General features: G+C 45.0%; 2 protein-coding genes across 2 annotated transcripts in view; both read left to right on the top strand.

Annotated features, from left to right (window-relative positions):
* Positions 1-1198: 1198 nt before the first annotated feature.
* On the top strand, positions 1199-13574 carry KLHL36 (kelch like family member 36; the record flags this gene model as incomplete). Its single annotated transcript, XM_080352081.1, has 4 exons — positions 1199-1274; positions 4973-6046; positions 6905-7062; positions 13019-13574. Exons 1-4 carry the CDS (start codon positions 1215-1217, stop codon positions 13572-13574), a joined length of 1848 nt encoding a protein of 615 aa, XP_080208207.1. The 5' UTR covers positions 1199-1214.
* Positions 13575-20826: 7252 nt separating this feature from the next.
* USP10 (ubiquitin specific peptidase 10) overlaps positions 20827-21230 on the top strand; it is a 46662-nt gene continuing 46258 nt past the window's right edge. The window contains exon 1 of the mRNA XM_080351764.1: positions 20827-20947. Within this exon, the coding sequence (XP_080207890.1) occupies positions 20927-20947 (21 nt within the window). The 5' untranslated portion in view covers positions 20827-20926. The remainder of the gene's footprint in view (positions 20948-21230) is intronic.

The raw sequence follows: 21230 nt of genomic DNA, 5'->3' as shown, positions 1-21230 counted from the left end.
CACACGCTGTTCAAGAGGTGCCAGTTGCTCGACATTTTTGAAATCTGATAAATTCATGTCCGGATGAGGAGGATGAGATGGTGACTGCGCTTCTGACTGTATTTGAACACACAGACACACAGACACAGACACACATAGACAGACAGACAGACACACAGACACACACAGACAGACAGACACAGACACACACAGATACACAGAGACACACACACACACATCCACTCTTGTTCTCTTTTTATTTTGCACAATAACACTGCGGAGCAACCCCAGCTCGCTGTGCCAGGCGCCCCTGACACCGAGGCCTTGGCCGCACCGCCATGGATCGCAGGCGAGCACCAGCTCCGGCCCGGCCTGCGGCGGGGAAAGGCTCCGAGCCCTCTCCGGGATCCCCGCCACTGCCGGGCCCACCGCCGGGCCCCGGCCGCCATTTGCTCCCGGCGGGTCCCCGGAGCCGCCCAAGCCCTGCCCCGCGGCACCTCCCCCGGCGCCGGTTCCCGCCCCGCCGCGGTCCCTCCCCGCTCCCTCTGCCGGCATTTCCTGGGCCGCCCATGGCCGCGCCGGGCCCGGGGCTCAGCCCGCCCGCAGCGCCGGGGTCCGTCCCGCCGCCGCGGGGACGCTGCGGCCGCAACGGCCGGAGGCTGCGGGGCCGGTTTTGAGGCCGCTTCCTGGGGGCCGCCGCCTCCCGGTGTTTGCTGCTGCTGTTGCTGCTGCTTTGCTTCCCCCCCGCCTTTTTTTATTTTATTATTTTTTTTCCGGCTAAATAAACGCGGCGGATAAAGCGCCGCCGATGCGGCTCCCGGGGGCCGGGCCGGGCGGGGGGTGAGCGGGTCCTGCGGGGCGCGGAGCGCAGCCCGGTCCCCCCGGCCGACCCTCCTCGGGCAGGGTTCGCGGAGCAGAGCCCGGTCCTGCCAGCCATGAACGGGAAATGATTTTACCGCCGGCTGCTGTAGCGAGGACCAGCAGTAAGTAAATCACCTACCGGCAATAATTACACGCTCGTCTTTGATTATACCCGAGCATACCCCCAACTTGTTGACACAACCAAGGGAGGAATGTGTTTTTAACTCCATCATTTTCAAAGTGCAGGTTAGCACGGGGCTTATTAATTGTGTCATTTATTCAGCACATTATGGTTTTTAGCAGCCGGGGAGGTTTGCTATGCTGCTGACATCTTCCTTTGCTTTTGTTCTAGAAATACGGCGGGTCAGCTGGTCATGGAGGGAACCAGGCAAACCAGGATTTGTCGTCCACACAAGATAAGTGAATCCTCAAAGGTTGGTATGTTTTGTGTTACCTACCAAAAAAAGCAAGTTAAAGCAATAATAAGAAGGGTGTAAAGGCTCTCCCCTGCATGGGCTGTTTTGGAGGAATGTGGATGTTTAGAGCTTTTAAAAAGAAGTGTGAAAACACTGGTCTACCTGCTCAAGTATTTTGATAGAAGAAATTGCTACCTAATGATTAAAAAAAAAAAAGCAACAGTAGCAAATGAGCATCTGCTCATCATGACTCATAACTGAAAAAAGAAACCCACGTTACTGCAGCACAGTATTTACAGCAAAAATTCAGTCATTAAATGCAATGTGTTTATTTGGGCAATTTTTCGTACTGATCTATCTCATCCAAGCTAGTTACAGAAGCAAAGCTGGGATTACATTTTAGATTTAGTCTTTGTTTTGTACCAGATTTAAGTCTTGATCCTGCAAACAGTAGTTATTCCAGGAACTCAAGATGTTTTCTTAGGTTTGTGAGCTTAATTTTCTTTGTATAGAATATCTATGTACACAAATATGTTGATTTTAGTTGGGAATTAACAGAAGTCCATCCTAGGTAGCTCTTCATGCAGGTCATCAGGATGATGACCTAAGATTTAGATGTAAATATCTATTGTAATTACTGTGCTCAATGTGTGTCCACAGCACCAGGTTACAGATGCTGCAGAGCAGGGACCTTGTGCTACTGACAACAACAGGAGCAGAAAAACTTCTCAGTGCTGTCTCTGTCTTATCGAAGTCGAATGAGACAGATCTCGTTTTCTTTTGCATCACTAACAAGTAGTGGTGCTGCATTAGCAATCTGAAAGAAATAGGATCTCTGAATCCAAAATAAGTTAAAACGCTGCTGTAATACAATTTGAATAGGACTAATTTTTAAATGCATCCCTACCAGTATAATCTTTCCTCAAGTGCTGATCCCGTCTACTACTTAAATGGTTTAGTCTGAATGTAATAATAATTCATCACATTAAAAATTGATTAACTTGACAGCATTGTTTTATTTTCTTGCGTAGACAGCATCTGTCACTATCTGCTAAACTTAGAATGACTAGATAATGCTAAAGCTGTTCTACAGAATATAAACAGCTTGAGAAAGATGTTCGTGTTTAGTATAAAATTAGTCTTGGTTTTGAAATGTGTAGCTATCAGCTGTTATTTGCTCACTGAACGAATGAACTTGCTAAGTGGCTGAAATATGTTAATGTATTCTGAGCCCAACCAGTGCCGTACGTAATGGTTTTGTGCTGATTTCTGAAGTCGCAGCAATTCTACATGGCAACAAGGATTTCAGGAGTGCAACTTGTCAGGCATATTTGCAGTCAGGATTATGCTCCTGACTCGACAGCCAGCTCAGTAAGTCAGGATCTCTGGCAAATCTTATATTCTGGTGTAATCTTGTTATGTACATGCACGATGATGGTATTAGAGAATATTAGAGAGAAATGATCAGCCAATTTACAGAGACGAGAGGGAATATGTTTTTGGTTTAATCCAATAACTGTCCCCCGTGAGTCAGACTCAGAAAAGGGTGCTCTGTTACTGGCTGTTCATCCACTCTCCCTCAGCATAGTTGCCACAAATGGGTGGTTTGTCCTTTGCCATATTTATTCTCCTTCCCACGTCTTCCATCTCTGCTTAGGTACCTCTATGATAGCAACATTTCTCAAACTCAGAAAAGTTAAGATTAAAAACTTTACAGTCCTTAAACCCCGCACCTTTTTTCTGTTACAGACCTCTGGCAGTTTTATTCCTCAGTGGAAGTTACTTTGTGCCATAAATCCCTTTTTAAGTTCAGAGATATGATGAGGCAGTTTTTGCCCAGAAAACTTAGTTATTGAAGCCTCTTCACTTGGATTGGTTTAACTCTGTACACGAGCATGTATGAAGTTACTCCAAGAGGCTTTTTTGCAGTTTAGTCTTTGCTGTTTAGAAAAGAACGTAAGCAAAACTCAGAAACCACTGTGATGTCACGCTAAGAGCAGCACATTTGGTCATTAATTTGGGTCTCTTTGCTGAAAGGCAGACGTGAGGATCAGGCTCCCGAGGTCGGTGTGAGCTCAGGATGCTTGGCTGCCGTCACGTCTGGGCAGTGGGGAGCTGCCTGCATTAATCCCAGTTATCTCATCAAATAAAAGTACAATTAGCAAATTATGTGCACAGGGTGCATATCTAGAGCGAGGGTTGGGGAATCTTTCTCAGCCAGGTGGGTAGAGATGTTGCCTCACTGTGGTTTAATGAACCCATTGATGGCTCAGCGAGACAACAATAATCATGTGCTTTCTGTTTGGGAAACTGGGAAAGCCACAGATGGTTGAGATTTCTAGGAGAAGCAACAGTTTGGGGAAGGAAGTGTTGAATGCCTGGGAGGCTTGAAGAGACCTCAGGTCACCTGTGTGACTGTTTTCAATGAGGTTACAGACTGAGACACCTTTCCAGGATGTCACTTCTGGGAACGCAGCCTGAGGGTGCAGAACTGGGCAAGACCCAGGGTGCTACAGCCAGAACTGTTCAGAGCCACCTTAGGAACAGTACGAAGATGTTTCCTTTCTACCTCCTTTCATTTCTTTTACATGTCCTTACAGGCCCTGCAACTGGGCCTGGTTTGGATTTGGTAATTAAAGTTATGTATTTGCATTTAACTTAACCTGGCTTTTATTAAGAGAGATCACAAGATAACCTCCTGTACCAGCACACACACCATTCCTCTGGAAGAATGGTCCTAAAAGCTGCATCACTTTACATGCTGGGGTGACCAACCCCTTCAATACGTGTCCTGCAGGACGCGCAAGGGGTAACAGAATACATTTCCATTTTCGTTCTTCTTAAGACTGGTAACGCGAGTCTGTGAGAAAAAGGCAAATACTGGTTGCCTCAAAAGCTCTGTGGCACGTACGGAGCTGGTGGGAAGAATGTCTGGACCAGAGGGGTCCCAGAAGGGCACTTAACGGATATGTTCTGAGGGCATTTTCCCCTTTCTTTGAAAGAAAAATACTTAGTCGTGTTCATTAAACCCAAAACTACCTTGGCTTCTGGAAGCAAGCACTAATCTTATGGGACTAAGTTATCCACATCTGTGGCTTTGCACATAAATAAACAGCTATTACTTTTAAATGCTGCGTGTGTGCCTGAAATAATATGGAAAGAAAGAGAGGGATTTTCCCCTGACAAGCTCAGAAATGCAGAGTTCTGAAAAGATTGAACAGGGGGGTAGCTGTCAAGTAAGCACTAACCCAAACAATACATGGGCTGGATGAAAATTTGGCATCCTGCTGCATGTGTGTCTCCCGCTCCAAATATTTAGCAAATAGCTTAGTTGAGAAGAACTCTGCAAGGAGTCATTTGGGGGATGAGGAAGAAAGGAAATGTCAGCACAATGTCTCAAAGACAATGAGTGGAAGAGTTTCAGAAAATTGTGCCTGTATAAATCATCAGGGAGGAGGTTTGGATGCAGCATTGTGGAGGAGGTAGAAGTAGATTATAGTAAAAAAGGGGAGTAGGAAGCAGTAAAATTCTGCATAGGCCTTTCAGAGCGGAGCTTGGGCTCTTACTATGTTGTTTGCCAATGGTGTCAAGTCAGAATTTATGATCAACATGCAACACAAGCAGGGTTTTTCTCATCTAATGGGAAAACACTTCGTGCACACTGACATTTTTCTTAGTGAAAATACAATCTGCCTGATGCCGTTTGTTTATTCCAGGTGTACAGGTGGGATGACCACTCTAGTCTTGTTCTTCAGAGTCTGAATGAGCAGAGGCACCGAGGCCTCTTCTGTGACATTGTCCTTGTGGTGGACGAACAGCGAGTCCCTGCCCATCGGAACCTACTCGCTGTTTGCAGTGACTACTTCAACTCCATGTTCACCATTGGTATGCGAGAAGCCCACCAAAAAGAGGTTGAACTTTTTGGAGCCTCTTACATTGGTCTGAAGGCCGTGGTGGATTTCCTGTATGGCAGCGAGCTGTCTTTAGATGGTGGCAACATTGACTACGTGCTGGAAACAGCTCACCTGCTGCAGATCTGGAAGGTGGTTGACTTCTGCTGCGAGTATCTGGAGAACGAAGTCAGCGAGGAGAACTACCTGTACCTGCAGGAGCTCGCCTCCATTTACAACCTGAAGCGCCTTGATTCCTACATCGATTCTTTCATCCTGCAGAACTTCGGCACTCTGTCTTTCACCCCAGACTTCCTGCAGAACATTTCCTTGCAGAAGTTGTGCCAATACCTGGACAGCAGCGACGTGCAGCAGGAGTGTGAGCACGACCTGCTCCAGGCTGCCTTGCAGTGGCTCACCCAGTACCCGGAAAGGGAGAATGAGGCTTACCAAGTGCTGGATAATATTCATTTTCCCTTGATACCTAAAAGTGATCTCCTCCATCGAGTCAAGCCTGCCGTCTGCTCTCTTCTTCCCAAAGAAGCCAACTGCGAGGGGTTCATCGAGGAAGCGGTGAACTATCACAACAACGTCACGGCTCAGCCGGTGCTGCAGAACAAGCGGACGGCGCTGCGGACCTGCGAGGAACGGCTCCTCTTTGTTGGGGGGGAGGTTTCTGAACGGTGCCTGGAACTGAGCGACGACACCTGTTTCTTGGACGTCCGAAAGGGGCAGTGGGTGGCAGAAACACCTCTCCCAGCCCGACGAAGTCACCACTGCGTCGCAGTCTTGGGAGGCTTCATCTTCATAGCCGGAGGCAGCTTTTCAAGAGACAATGGAGGGGATGCAGCTTCAAATCTCCTATATAGGTATGATCCCCGCTGTAACCAGTGGATAAAGGTGAGACTTAAGCTGTATTATTTCTCTGTTTGAAGTCCTTAATGTGTAGAGTGTTTTCTGCTTTTAGGTGGAAGGACAGGGCTTGTTAGAATAGCCAGCATAACAATGCTTGCAAGTGGCAAATCAAGTTATTTAAGTTGAAAAAGCAGCTACTTGAATCCTTTGTGGGAATGCTTAAGTTGCACAAGCAGCAAAAAGACTTTGAGGCAGATTTTCAGCTTCACTTGGGAATTGGGCGTCTCAGCTGTGAAATTCCTGGTCAGCAAACACTTGCAACTCTTTAGATTAGTTTTGGGAATAATGCTAGAGCGGACTTACAGACGCGATTGCTTAGTTCATCTTTCTCAAGCTGTAGCACATATAAATAAATAAACAAATGGTCTGATATAAAAAGAATATGTCTCTGCCACTTGCCAAATGTGTCTGTGCTAAAAGTCTCTTCGAACAAGCTATTTACCTCCAGTCCTGCTGTAAAACCCTGCAGCCAGTGCAGGACCTATCAAATATTACACTGGTTTTGAACCAATTGTCTTGTGTGGTTCAGTTGTGTTTCTGATTGATCCAATTTATGTTTCTTGCAGAGTTTTGGAAGGAGGCCCATGTAACACAAACCTTTATAGAGTGACCTGTCTTTGAGGTTTTTTTCTGTCATCCCCTTTTTTTGTAAATAAGTGCTATGTAACATGCAACTGCAGAAAAACAAAAGTATTTTATATGTGTAGTTGATCAAAACCAGTAGCTCTCCTTTTTAAATAAATGGGAAGAAGCAAAATCTGTCCTCAGACATGAATAGATATTAATTCAGCTTGCTTACCAGATGGTTGAAAATGCCAGCATGTTATATTGTTTTTATGACAGGTTGCTTCTATGAGACAACGCCGCGTAGATTTCTACCTGGGAGCTATTACCGACATGCTGGTAGCTGTTGGTGGCAGGAATGAAAATGGGGCACTTTCTTCAGTCGAGACCTACAGTCCTCAGAAGGATTCATGGTCCTACATAGCAGGCTTGCCAAGGTAGGAGATGTTTGGAAAGCTATCTCACGTTTGGAGAATGGTGGTAGAGTGAGCTTGTGTGACTTTAGCCAATGAATGGGTGTCCCTAGGAGGGCAGCAAGGGATCTATAATCAACATGTATCAGCAAGTGATAAACCACATCAGCATCTGGTGTTTGAGCAGCCATCTCTTCCAGGCAGTCAAGTGTCAACTTGATTGGTTTTAGTGCTTGTCCTGAGGTACATCTGAAGGATGGAAGAGCCCATGTAATTTCACTCTACTATTCTTGAGATGTTTTTCCTGAAGTCACTTGAAATCAAGTCTTTTCAGAGACACTGTTTAGATCTTGATCAAAGGCTTTTGTTATTTATTTGGCCTTACTTTGTTACCTTATTGTGATTGTTTTCCTTGCAAGGTGTTTCTTTCTGGCTGCTCAGGTTGGCTGCTACGGATAAACTACATTTATCTGTAGACAGCTGGGCAAATACGACCTCTCTTTCTCTCAGTATGAGTTAAAACTTAGCTGCTGTACTTTTAAGAGGCTTTAGTACTGCAGCTCAGCTCTCCTTGTAACAGCAGCACAGGACATTGCTCCTGTCTTCAATCAGTGTTTGAGTAGTGTCTTGGTAAGAGTGGTACCACAGTGTTTAATTTGCAAGCAGTTGTTCAGATTTAGTAATATTTCACATTTATGGAAATTACAGGAGTATTGGCTATACTAATGGTATTCTCGTGATGGCTGAAACCTGCAACGTCAGCAGCAGTGCTTGCTTGCTTAGTGGCATCACAAACAAGATACTTGCAACAGTTCCGAGTTTTTCCCCTTGTTCCCTGAGCTGCAGAGCCAGAGGCAGCCAGTGAAAGCACAGGAGTCTGGTGCCTGGTTCTATTTTGGGCAGGTGCTGCAATGCAAGTCTGATCCGGGCTAACAGCTGGGCTGGAGTGCTCTGCAGAAACAGGATGCTGGTTTCTGTTTTATTCCTCCTCACGTAGACAGATCTAGATATGGAGGCTAAGCAGCACAATTTTTCCTTGATTTGGAGCTGTGTTTGAGAGTTTTTCAGTACTTAAGCCCTTCTCTTAATTAGGGTGACCTGTGACATCTCATAGATACAGCTTTTTTTTTTTTTAAATATTTTTTCAGAGAAATGTAGATGTGACCTGACTGCCTTGTATGTTGTTAGAAAAACACTCACCTTAGAACAGATATGGATTCTTTTTCCCCAGCATATAAGGGGAAGCTTGCGGACAGCAAGCTGTCTGAACAGGGTCAGCTTTTCTGCATGTTCTTACTGCTACCTGTGTGTTGGTTTTGTGAATTTTGCAGCTGCAGCATTTAAAAGCGAACATTGGTGTGTGTGGGAGGGTGAATTTTTTTATTAGAGTCCCTAGTTGGTCCACTGGACTTGGCAAAAGTCCCCCTTGTGGGACAGACCCCACTTAGGTTTACTCAGCTGGTTGCTGAATTGCAGGGTTACACTGTAACATGGTGACTACTGAGGTTTGTTGCTGCATCTCAAAGAAATAGTTCATCATCCTCTCCTCCTGTCTGCCCTGTCCTTGTCCTGTGCTGTCCCTTAGAATCACAGAATCATTTCAGTTGGAAGAGACCCTTGGGATCATCGAGTCCAACCATAACCTAAGTCTAGGACTAAACCATGTCCCTAAGAACCTTGTCTAAACGCCTTTTAAACCCCTCCAGGGATGGTGACCCTTGTGCCAGCCCAGGTGTTTGTGCAGCTGTGTATTGAACTGGATAGTTCCCACTTTTCCATGTTTTTAATAGCTGCTCTCTTGCACGTTACTATGTCTCTAGTTAGATCTTAGCGGACACTTAGTACCTTCAGTTTTTGTCTTTTTGTCCCTCCTTCTCCTGTTTGAGAACTCTTGTGTTGGGCAAAAATGGGTGCAGAGGTGGCCAACAGAAAGAAACCTCACTGGATGCGGGGGCACATGGATGCTGCTGGAGCACAGAGAAGTGGCTGTGGCAGGAATCTGGACACTCCTTTCCTGATGTGCCTCAGATGGGTTTGCTGACAGCAGAAGGATGAGAGAGAATTTTGTGATCTATTCACAACTATAAGAAAGGCTGCTCACTAGAGTTCCTTTTATGTACTTCTATTTTCCCTTCAAAATACTCTTGATCTGGTCTCTGTTTTGCTCCCCACCGTGTGCTTTTGTTCCTCAAACTGATGTTGGTTAGTTTTTACCCAAATTACATCTCCCCAGCTCTATCCTAGCAGCAAATCATTTCTCCTCATATAGAAGGAATCAGAAGCTCCAATCTTCTGCTTCCTGATTGCCTGATAAGGTAACATATCCCAACACAGCTGCTTTGTTTCCTGCATTTTTCTGTCTTCTTCCCTCTGGAGAGAAAATGTGCAGATTTTTGTCCTTTTGGTTGCACGGCCGCCCGAAGCAGCTCCCTCCCCACAGCTCTGGTGGTGTTTGTGCCGGCTCTGAACCAGCAGCTGCCTGGAAGACCATTTCCTGGAGCAACAGGCGCGGGTTGACATCATCGTGGGGTGGTTCGATTGGAGCTGTGTGGTGTTGGACTCTCAAGGATTTATATTTGTTAAAGCTTCTCCTCTGAACATCCAGAAAATGGTTTTATTTTTATTTTTTCTTCCTGAGGTTTATAGCTTGCCGTGTGGAGATTTTCAGGGACAAGGCAATGGTTGGGCCTTGGATAGAGGGGCCTCCTGTCTGCTGCCAAATCCTCCGTGTTGCTGCCCACAGCGCAGTCGTGCTCCTCCAAGGAAGAGCTTTGCAAGCTCTTTTTTATGTCTTCTTCCTCCCGCCCCCTTCCCCACCCCAATATGGTCAAAACAACACATTGTTTTCCCTAACCGCTTTCTTGGAAAGAGCAGAGCTGTTTTGACTGAAGTAACGCCGTCTTATTGGAAAACAGCATCTTGAGGCAGATGCTTAACATGGAAAACTTCTGCCAAGTGATCTAAAGGATGGACCTGGTCCAAGTTTGCTCCAAGCTGATTTTGCCTGACTCTCTTTAGGGTCCTTGGTTGTGGGATACTGTTCTCATTCTTCAGAGAGGTCCGATTTGGGTTTCTTTTTTGCCGTTTTCCCAAGCTCTTTGGGAGCAGTTGCTGCCATAGTTTCTAGCCCAGAAGGGAGCAGCAGTGGCTGACAAGCTTGGCAGAGCAGAAGCTGGTGCAATGTTCTCATCTTGAACAGACCATGAAAAAGCCTGCTGCAGACATCGCTGAAATTAATTGAGTGGCCCTAGGTTAAAGTTTGGCAGAACAACTGAAAGCAGTTGAGTGAGGAAGTGTGTTGGAGCAGGTTAACGAGTGATGGTATCTGCTCTACCAGTTGGGTCATGAATAATCTCGCAGGGTTGCAACAGGTGGACACTGAGATTCAGAGCAACCACAGCTCGCCTGGACTTTGGTTGGGGCAGGAGATCCCCAAGGCTTTATCAGGTTAGGCCAAGTATTCTGTTTAAGAAAAGAAATGGTAGATTTTCTAGCATTGAACGGTGTTACTGTGTCAGAAACTGTAATTTTTGCAGTGTTTTATCTAGGTAAGTTATTAAAAAATGGCATCTGGCTCTAGCAGATGTTCTGAATCCAAACTTCTTTCTCCTTAGTGCCTTTATCTTTTTCTGGCCACACTCATAGATAATGCTGCCAAAACTCTCGATGCTTTCTGTTGGAGGATGTCTGGACTCACTGTATTGAAGTGTCCTGTTCTATTGCACGTTTAGAAATGCCCCTGTTTCAACCACAGGGCTTGCAGAAAGGATTCTTACTCATTGTTTTCAGTTTCTGCGTTACAGTTTATGCATTTTTCTATTACTGTGAAGTGGGGTATGTGAAATTTTAGATGAGCTTTTCAGAAGTCAGGCAAAGTGAAACACCTCTGGTGTAACTCCCTCTCATCTGACACTACCTCCACAGTGGAGTGCGCTGCACATCCTCCAGGTAGCTTGCTGCTTAGATGTGGGTTTGAAGTTAGTGCAGTTTGAGAAAGAAAATGAATTAAAGTTTGCCCGTCCTACTTCCCAGATAGGTTGTCTCCTTTTTAAGAACCATTCTAGTGTATATAGAGAAGTGAAGACTCTACCAACCAGACTGGGAGTCGCTTGGAGGCGTACACTCCTATTTCTTGTCTCTAAGAGACCACAAACAAGGCAGACCAGCATCCATGTGCATGACACCTGCCCAAGCATTTCTGGTGGTGGAAAAGCTGGAGCACATGTGCTCAAGGTATTTCATGTCAAACAGGAGCACCAGCCCTGAGTTACGTGCTTCCACAGTTAGGCAGATGGTGAGCTGTGGCATTTTCAAGTTGCCTTTTTGGATAAAGTCACATAACTATGCCTTAGTCCTCTCTTTCTTCCTTTCTTTCTTTTTCCTGAGGGGCTAAGAAGCCGTGAGGTTCTGAAGTTATCCCTTCAAGGTCTCCAGGGATGGTGCTTGAGCCCCTGTAGTTGCAAGGTCTGTCCTGGCCACTCTGCATTCTTAGGCCAATCGCGTCAAGGATTTTTCTGTTTCTTGCAGCAGGAGCCTGTTAAAATATCTGATGCAGACACTGGTCAGGAATTAGAAGCTTCAGTGGGCATCTAGAATAATAAACATATTTTAGCTTTTCTCAGAAGTATTGTGCTTTCAGGGTAAACATGAGTTTTCTTTTCTATTCCACCTTTTCCCTTGGCACAAAAGCACTTGGCACTGAGGTGTGTGGAAGAAGTTATGATACAGTTTGTGTAGCTGAGGTACATGATTACTGTGCGAAATAAAAACAGCTCCAGGTTCTCTCCACATTGAGTTTCGAGCGTGTTCGGGCATGGTTCAAAAGCATTCCAGGCTAAAGTAATGCTAACGTAGGTTTGTCTGCCATAGAGGTTGAGTTGTCTTGAGTCCTTGACTACAAAGGATGGTAGTAGAGGGAACGAGTGCCGCGTGGTGAGTCCATTGCTCTGCAGCCCTGTGGGTATTAAACTGTTTGGGCTCTTTGTACCCAGTGTGCGAGCTGGTTTGCTGTGGCTGGTGCTGCCTCTTGACACACACCCCCATACCCAAGAAAAGAAAAAAAGGCATTTGCAGGAAGGGTATGTTCAAAGAAGCCAGGGCTGGTCCTTGCCTTAGCATTCCACTTCTAAGAGTTCAAAAGGGTTTGGTCAGAAACATCCTAATGTGAAGTTAAGAACAGCCTCAAGATTTAGTTTTGTAGTGGCTTATTATGGGTGATCAAAGGGGTTTTCTGTCTGCCCTGTGGAAACAGCATGCATGATGCTGGTTTCTACCATCTCCTTTGGTGTATGATCGACTGAGGTCTGTTGCCTTGTCTTGGGGTGACCAAAGAAATTATCACCTATATAGCAGAAGTGGTAGAACAGTTGGATAGCTCATGAAAAGGACACTCTGTGTATCATGACTGCAAAAAATCTGGGCTGTGAGCACTGGTGGGCAAGAAATGTGATTTGTGATCCTGAAGCTGTGGAAGTGGAAACCAGCAGTGGTTTTCTTGTTATTTCTTCTTGGTTAACTGCTACTGGTAAGTCTGAGAGGTATCATAATTATTTCCTCTTTCTGTCATAGAAACCCTTGCTGAGATGTGGATTTTTTCCTCTCTGGCCCTCTCAGGCTGATCCAACCCAAGCACTGAAGCAGGAAAATGGGAGTGAAAGCCATGCCAACTAGAGCAGGATGGGTTCCCTCTTGTATGACACACTGTAGAGGATGCCTTAAAAAGTGATTGTCATACCTTAGCGCTCTGTAGCGACCAGGTATGAAAAGGATGCCTTAAAAAGTGATTGTTGTACCTTAGCGCTCTCCAGCGCAGAGTGGAGCAGTATGAATAAGAAGAGTTACTGGGTAACTAACAGGATTAGGGATTCTTCTGTCTTCAGTTACTGTTTATTTTCTTTAGTGCCGTCCTTGTTGAATGCTTGTGTATTTTGATAAAATCCATAAGTACTGAGTTGGGATCATTTTTGTTTGCCTGTCCTAGGTTTACCTATGGCCACGCTGGAACAGTCTACAAGGAATTTGTGTACATTTCAGGAGGCCATGATTACCAAATTGGCCCATATAGGAAAAACCTGCTGTGTTACGATTACCGCACGGATGTTTGGGAGGAGAAGAGGCCCATGATCACTGCCCGAGGGTGGCACAGCATGTGCACCTTACAGGACAACATTTACTCCATTGGTGGCAGCGATGACAACATCGAAACCATGGCTCGTTTTGACATTCTGAGCGTGGAGTCGTACAGCCCTCAGTGTAACCAGTGGACCAGAGTTGCTCCTCTCTTGCAAGCGAACAGTGAGTCAGGGGTGGCAGTTTGGGAAGGGAAGATTTACATCCTCGGAGGCTACAGCTGGGAAGAAACAGTCTTCTCCAAAACAGTCCAGGTTTATGATAAGGAGAAAAATAAGTGGTACAAAGGAACTGATTTACCCAAAGCAATTGCTGGTGTGTCTGCATGTGTCTGCGCATTGAAACCCAAAACTGAGGACAAGAAGAAAAAGAAGAAAACAAAAAAACATCAAGATCGAGGAAGATGACTACTTCTGGATAACCACCCTTGGATGGTGGACTCCAACAAAACTCTGTATTTAATCATTTCTATATAACCTTGATTCTTTTATTTTTAAACGGTGGGGAAGGCATCTTCTGAAGCCTCAAATGTACAGTTGAATGTGGTTTTGGATTAAGCTCATGTTCAAGGTAAAAACAACAAAAGAAACCAAAAATTCCCTCTCCTACTATATAAAGGGTGATACGGTGAGAGAGGATACACTGCTCTCCGGAATGCTGAGGCTTAGTCTTTTACTTCTGTGGTTCATGGCATTTCCAAATACATCATATTATATCGACTTTTTAAAAACAAGGTTGAATATGCGGCTGAGATGATAATGTCAAGGGGGAGGAGGCAGTTACAGAGCGGTTCAAAGGAGTTCAGAAGCAACTGCTAAGAAATAGTGAAATGGATCTTCGATGTTGTAAATCTTGAGTTTTTGTGATGTTAAATTTAATTTAGAATACATTCTTGAGTTGTTAGTGTCAGATTTCTGGAACACGGGATTGTTCAAAGAGGATATTGCTTTTGGTGAATGCAGGTCAGATCAGTTTGAAGAGCAAATAACTCCACTGTACTCTTAGGATTATGAAGACCTTACTGTGTGGCTAAAGAGTAGGTGGGATTGACTTGGGCTTGGATCGATACCATGTGAGCTTCGAAATCTGGGAAAGGCGACGGGACTTTTGCATCCCTTGTTGTGGCACTTTTCATACTAAACACAATAGCAAGTTTTTCTTAGGCTTTAAAATATGCCCCAGAAGGAGGAAAAAAATATATATTGAAGAACTTGAGAGAAGATTTGAGGATGTGGGTGGAAATTGTACAATTTGCCTCGGGCTTTAAAGCAGATGGAACTGATAGGAGCTCACTGTGAGTTTGGGGTTTGCTGCATCGGGTAGTGGTGAGGAGGGATGGCAGGAGGGTCCTTCAGGTGAACTGGAAATAAGATGTTTCTCCCCAGCCCGACTGGGCTCTCACAGTGGTCACAGCTAGTAACTGGTATGAGCAAGAGCCCATATGGGACTTGTCAGCTGTCAAAAAATTTATTAACCCAGGATTATTAATTGGGGTTCGGTAATCCTGAAGAACAGCAACTTGTTTTTTTACCTGAGCTCATGGCTCACACTTTCCTTTTTTTTTTTTCCCAAGTTCAAAATGTCTTTTCATAAGAGCAGCCTTTTGTGATGAATTTGGCAGGGACTTGAAGCCACAACTCACTGGGAACGCAACCGAACACCTTCCCCTGCGAGACAGGGGAAACCCAAAATAAACTCAGGACTGCGTTTGGGATCCAGACAGTGGGACTGAACTGAAAATCGTCTGTTAGATCCTCTGTGTCACACTATCCTCTGCATTCCAAGTCAGGAGCTTTCAGCCCCAAGTGTTAGTCCACCGCCTCTACAAACACAGCTGATTCTGCTGCAGATATTAAAATTCCCCGACTGTCTGGCCAGCTTTCAGGCATTCACCCTAGGGCATTTGACAAATGCACCTCTGATTTGCAAGAAGTCGATCACCAGCAAGCTGATACAACCGCTTCAGTTACTGTCATCATGCCAGGCCACAGACTAATATCCCTTCTTCCCAAAAGAAATTTTTAAAAAGTTTTTAAAAACAACTTTTATACTTTTTTATAACGCATTTTGCTAACTCAGTCTCTTGTTTGCCAGATATTATTTACTGTAGAAGCTACTGCTCTGTCATTGTGACCCCGCTGTTGCCGTCAGGAACTCACCATTCAGTGGATCTTTTAGTTTTGGTGTGGTTGGGGGGACACGATGCAGCTGTCGGGGCAGCGCTGCCGTTCTCAGCGTGGTTCAGCTCGCAGACAGGCGAATAAACATGCTTTATTTGCAGCTATTGGGGATCTGCTGAGTGGATTTCAGGGGCTTTGGTTGAACGTTCTGCTTTGGAACTGTTGATTGTTGCTGTTATTTCTGCCTTGGTCTTTTCACATCTCCCTTGTGCACCATAACCATGTATTTCAGATTTGCCTTTTTTTCCATCTGGTGTTAATAAGCTGATATCCTGCTACCTTTTTGGTTTTTTTTTTCCTATTTTATTTTCAACTATTTACCTCAGTAATTGGAAAACACTAAGAAAACATTTTTGCACTTAATTTCATTTGAAGCTCTTGTAAATGAAGAACTCTTAGATATATTACAAGAACATATTTGTATTGAAAGAGGTACCTCTGAATAAATTTCTGGAGTACAAGGAAGTTCCAGGTTTCTTCTTCAGTGCTAAGACAGGATTTAAGAAAACTAGTTGAAATTAATTTAGTGAAACTCCTTGAGGTCTTTTTGCTATTTAAAAAAAAAAAGCCTCAGGAGTTAGTCTTTCATTTGCATTAATGAATTTATTTTAAAGCCTTTGTACACTGCATGAGGTAATGGTTAATCTTTTTTTCATCCTAGAAATTTTTTTAAAATGAAAAAAAAAAAGGACAAACATTTTGGTTATGACAAATTCATTAATGAGTTATTTGGATCTTTTTATATCTGAAACCCTTGCAATGTTGACTGACAACTACTTAACATTTTGGGACATTTTCACGTGTAAGTACAGAATGAAAACTTCAAATAATTGCTTTGTTTCTGTTAATGGGTTGCTTGTTACTATATCCCCCCTTTTACCATGTTCATGTATTACATTAATGTCTGGAGACAATAAATCCAGTTTAGAATATTGTATTCATCACCATCTGACTTGTGTATTGATTTAACTGAGGTTTTCCTTTTTGATAACTTGGAAAGAAGTAATTCTGTAATTATTTTTAGGTGGCATTGATAATGGTGGAAATGTTTTCATAGGCAGGAACTAATTGTATCAATATAAAGCAGAAATATAACTTATTTGGCTAATCCACCTTTTCTGCATCATGCTCCAAACAAATTATTTTTCACAATTTTTGCAGCTGTCATGAAGGACCCAGTTTATGTAGTGGTTTCAAAGACAGTATTTAACGGGGAATAGATAAACACAGTTCTGACTTCATAATGTTACTTATGTAGGCAAAATATAACCCCAGTACTCATCAAAGTGAGCTTTATTTTTTCTGGTCTATTTATTGTCCCTTCCAAACTAGAGGCTGTAGGTGAGATTGAGACATCTCTTGTGTTATTAGAGGTCACTGGGGTATCGTACCTGTTGTTGCCATAAGCTTTTATCCATTATTAAAGAAACAAATGATTATCATTTGCACCTACGAGGCTCACAGTAGTAGGTATTGCTAGAAGCACAGCCTGGCAGAGTCCCTGGTGATTTTGGATGTTGTTTTACCCAGATGTGGTTTATTAGCACTTGGGAAGTGTTAGCAGGTCACACATGGTGCTTGAAAATAACTTCAGCTCCCAAGTACTCAACTGCTTTGTGAAACTGCTTTGCTGGATTTCTGCAAAAAAAAAAAAGAAAGGGAGAATGCAAAGGAGATGAGTGAATTTCTACTTTGTAGTCCAAACAGCCCTCTCGGTGAGTCATTAAGATGGGGAGAAAAAAGATGTATCATCCTGGTCTCTGCTCTTGGGGAATCAGCCCAGCACCTGTACACGCCACTGCCTTCATCTGCGAGCTCCAAAAAACATTTTAGTTCTTGTCAGGAACAGAGCTCACTCTTCCCTGCCCTAGGGAAAAATAACTGCTGCTCTACCTAATTTTTAAAAATGGTCTGATTGCCAAATTCTGAGGAAAGTTTGTTTCACCTGACACAAAACAGCTACCAAAAACCTCAGGTTTTCTCTTCCCACACTTCCATTCCTGTATCTTGGCATCAGCATGTCAAGGAGCTGCTGCCTGTAACGCTGAAATTCCACAACAAAAATCTCTTGAGATACCCTGAGGAAAAATTACACTGTGGTATAAGATGCAGTTGTTTTGAAGGTTTGAGAAAGTAGCTGGAAATGTTTGTTCTCAAGTTGAAATCTTAAATTGAGAAAAATGTGCCTATCTCCGTAAGAGATCAGACTCTTTCCTCCAAATACGGGTGATTTTCTACGTGCTGTTTAGGATTTGGTATTCTTTAGTGACAGCAAAAAGGTGTTTCACGTCTAGGGAGTTCAAAGAAATAATTTAACCTTTAGTACTCTTTCTGAGAAGCAATTTAACTCAGGAAAAAAAAGTCCAGATTCTAATTGTAATTCTTACCTTGCTGATATGTCTTACTGAAGATCTGACCAGAAAGAAGTTTCTATGGAGGGGAAAAAAAAGCTAGCGTGACAAACTTTATATATAATTTCAGTTTCTTGTCTTATTTCAGTTCTCACTCGGTATTATGAGAAGCTAATTACACTTTCATGAACTTAGGGCTTTGAGTGTCTTACAGATGGGGTCAGGGCAGACAGAGATGTTCTGTCCCTGCGCTGAGTAGGAGCTCAGATGAGCTCCAGCTACTCAGTTTCCTTCTCCCTCCTGGTAACTCCAGCAGCCATTGCAACTTCCCCATGTGCACAGCAGGTCCCTGGTGCTGCCTGCGCAACTGAGCCCACAGAACACTCCAAACCTAATTCTGACAGTTTGTTTCAGTACTCAGGGCACTCTGAAGTACAAGGCTGGTACCATGACAGTCCCTTAGACCTCTGGTGCTTCAATTATTCTGATTTTTTCCCTACACAACAACCACCGTAGCTTTCTGTGTCTTGCTTCACCCCAAAACACAGTATAGTGCTGTTTTTTTTCTTCCCCTTTCAATCTCATTACCAGAATGACTGGAGAAGTAGCAAAGCCCGTATCGTACCTAGAAAATATTGAGGATAAAAGTTCTGCGTCTCTGAAGAAAAAGTCTTCAGAGCTCCTAAAGCTCTTGGCTTTGCGATGAAGTTTTACAGCAGGAAATCTCCCGCAGTGATTGACCAGTTCTCGCAATATTACAGAAGATACTCCCTCCTGCCCCTGGAAGAACAGGTGTCTGGTTCCCACTGGTTGCTTCAGAAAAGTCATGCGGGTACATCCTTCACCTCCTGGGCACCATCACAAGCTCAGGTCTCGTGATCTACTGAAATCATGAAGAGTGCAGGACAGTAGGTGAGCCATTCCCAAGCACTTCGCATCCAGAGTAGGATAAGAATAATTACAGTAGTTACTGGGAGGCATCTAACTTGGGAGTAGTTTACAAAGCTCATTAGCAAACCTCACACAATCCTTTATTTCTGTAGCCATGGACCTCGGTTGCTGATCAATTCACAAAATAATTGAGTACCATGTTAAGAACATTACTCCATGAATCTTAATATCATGGTTCTGCAGAAAGAAAATACAGCAGCAATTTTTCGAAGTCAGAAAAGCAACATGTTGTTTGGGAGCTGCAATTCATGGCCTCTGGAGAGAAGAAAATAAAACTGTTTTGTGCAATGCAGTAATACTGTAACAGATCACTAGAAATGGCAAAAATGAATGGGAAGGCAGAACCAAGGTGGAAGCTTTTCCAGCAGGTAAGTTTCTTCAAAACATGCTGTTGCAATAAAACTCACAAAATGTACATTATTACAAAATATTGTGGTAAAACATTAATGGGCTTTACAAAGAAACTGTACTAAGGATAAAATGGAAGGTGTTTTAAACGTTGCTGAACTATAAGACAGTGACATCTTTTCTGCCCACGCCAGTTTTCACCACCAGCTATGGCTTTTAACAGTATCGGTATCTGAATTAACAGGTTTTTTGGGCGGGAGGTACTGTGCTCATTTGCATTTTCAGCCATTTGAAGGGGCAGGTTTTCCAGCAAAAACAGTCAGTTTACTTAGGCAGTGTTGTGGGCAGAAGGGAATTTTGTCTTCAACCAGATGAGCTCGGTATGGGTTTTCACTCCATTATTTACCTTGTAAATTAGACTCCCGAGGGGAGAGGGGGCTTCAGATGTTTCAAATACTGTATGCAAAAAGCCTATACATTTGTCTCCCTTTTTTGTTTCTCTCTTTCAATATTAAACAGCCATTTTCACTGCTGGGTCTCTGCCTTAGGACAGAAGAACAACTCTTGCTAGAAACAAAAGAAAGGGAGCAGCAGCGGGTGTGTCAGCTGAAAGGACAGGAGCTGATACAGAAAATCATTTAGTATCATGAGCACACGTTGTGTTGCACTTCATAAAACCAGAGGGAAATGTCCTTATCATAGAGAGATGGATGAATCTTTCCACGGTCAGTGAATCTCCTCTCTGAACAGCCAAAGACACAAAGTTTGTTATTTCGTTTGTTTCAGCTATCCTGGTAATGTTAAGCTTTTTCTACCGCTTACTCCCCAACTGAAACAGACTTTTGCAGGATTTAGTGGTTTAAGGGAAAAAAAAAAGAAAGAGTAAATTAGTGATTAATGTAATGGATTCTTGCCTGGGGGGTTCACTATTCAATTATGACTCAATCCTATCAAAATAATGAGACTGATTTAGTCACTGATTTTTTTTATTTTAGTTTTTTTTTTCCCAGATACAAACTCTGAACCCATTCCCACCCGTTATTTTGGACAGACAAGGGACGGCTTTGCTCACCGACCCCTCATCTGCCGGGTAACCCTTGGCATGTGGCCTTGTACACACTCGTGAGGTGAACTCACAATTAATTCATAGAACCATTTTGGTTGGAAGAGACTTTAAAGATCATAAAATCCAGCCATAATGTAAATCTAGCACTAAACTATGTCTTTAAGAGCCTCATCTATACATCTTTTAAACCCCTCCACGGACGGTGACTCCACCATTGCCCTGAGCAGCCTGTTCCACTGCTTTACAACCCTTTCCGTGAAGAAAAGCTTCATAATATCCAATCTGAGCCTTCCCTGGTGCAACTTGAGGCTATTTCCTCTTGTCCTCTCCTTGGGGGCAGCCTGCACTTTTCCAGCTGGGTTTCTGGCGTTACCTTAACTCACAGAGCATAGTGCTGGCGGTGCTACCCCGCCCAGGGCTGCAGCTCAAGGCGTGAGGAACCCGCTTCCCGCCACTGGCTGTGAAGCGGCGGGCTCGCTTCAGCCTGGTCGTGCCTCACGGCAGCCCTCACACCACGCCTCGAGAGGGGGGCTGGAGGCGGAGGGGTTTTTTGTCAGCCTCGCTCTCCTTCCCGGGCTTCCCAACTCACCCCTCACGGAAGCTCCCATCCCGCCGCGGGGCCCCTTCCTCAGGGCGGCCCCGCCCCCTGCCGTGCCGCCACTGCGCCTGCGCAACCGCCGCCGCCGCCCGGCGGGCGCGCAGGCGCAGAGGCGCGGCCGCCCCTCCCCGCCGACGCTATGCGCAGGCGCAGTGCACGCCGCCTGCCCGCCCGGCTGGTGCGTGCGAGAGAGAAGATGGCGGCGGCGGGGGCAGCAGCGTGAGGCGCCCGGGAGACGCTGAGCTCCCCACGGCCGCGGGGCGCCATGGCCGTGAACAGCGCCCAGGTACTGGCCACCCCCGCGCTGCCTTCCCGGGGCGCTGCGGGGGTCCCTGAAGGGCTCTGAGGGGTGTGCAGGGCCCCGCGGCGCGGCTCGCCGAAGGGGGGAGCGTGGTGGCCGGGACTAGGCCCAGGGTGATTCTGCAGCTTCATTGAATCTCCTCAGGGTGGTGAAGGGGCCTCGCTGCCGGGCGGGACGGCGGCTTCCCGCCCTTCTGCTCCGCCGAGGGGCCCAGCGGGCCGGGGCTCGGCCCCTCGCCGGGGTTCCCGCTCTTCAGCGCGGGGAGGCG

Source organism: Nesoenas mayeri (assembly GCF_963082525.1).
Source record: "Nesoenas mayeri genome assembly, chromosome: 12".
Classification (NCBI taxonomy): domain Eukaryota; kingdom Metazoa; phylum Chordata; class Aves; order Columbiformes; family Columbidae; genus Nesoenas; species Nesoenas mayeri.
Note: the sequence above shows the minus strand (reverse complement) of the source record. Positions and strands in the feature narration are given on the sequence as shown.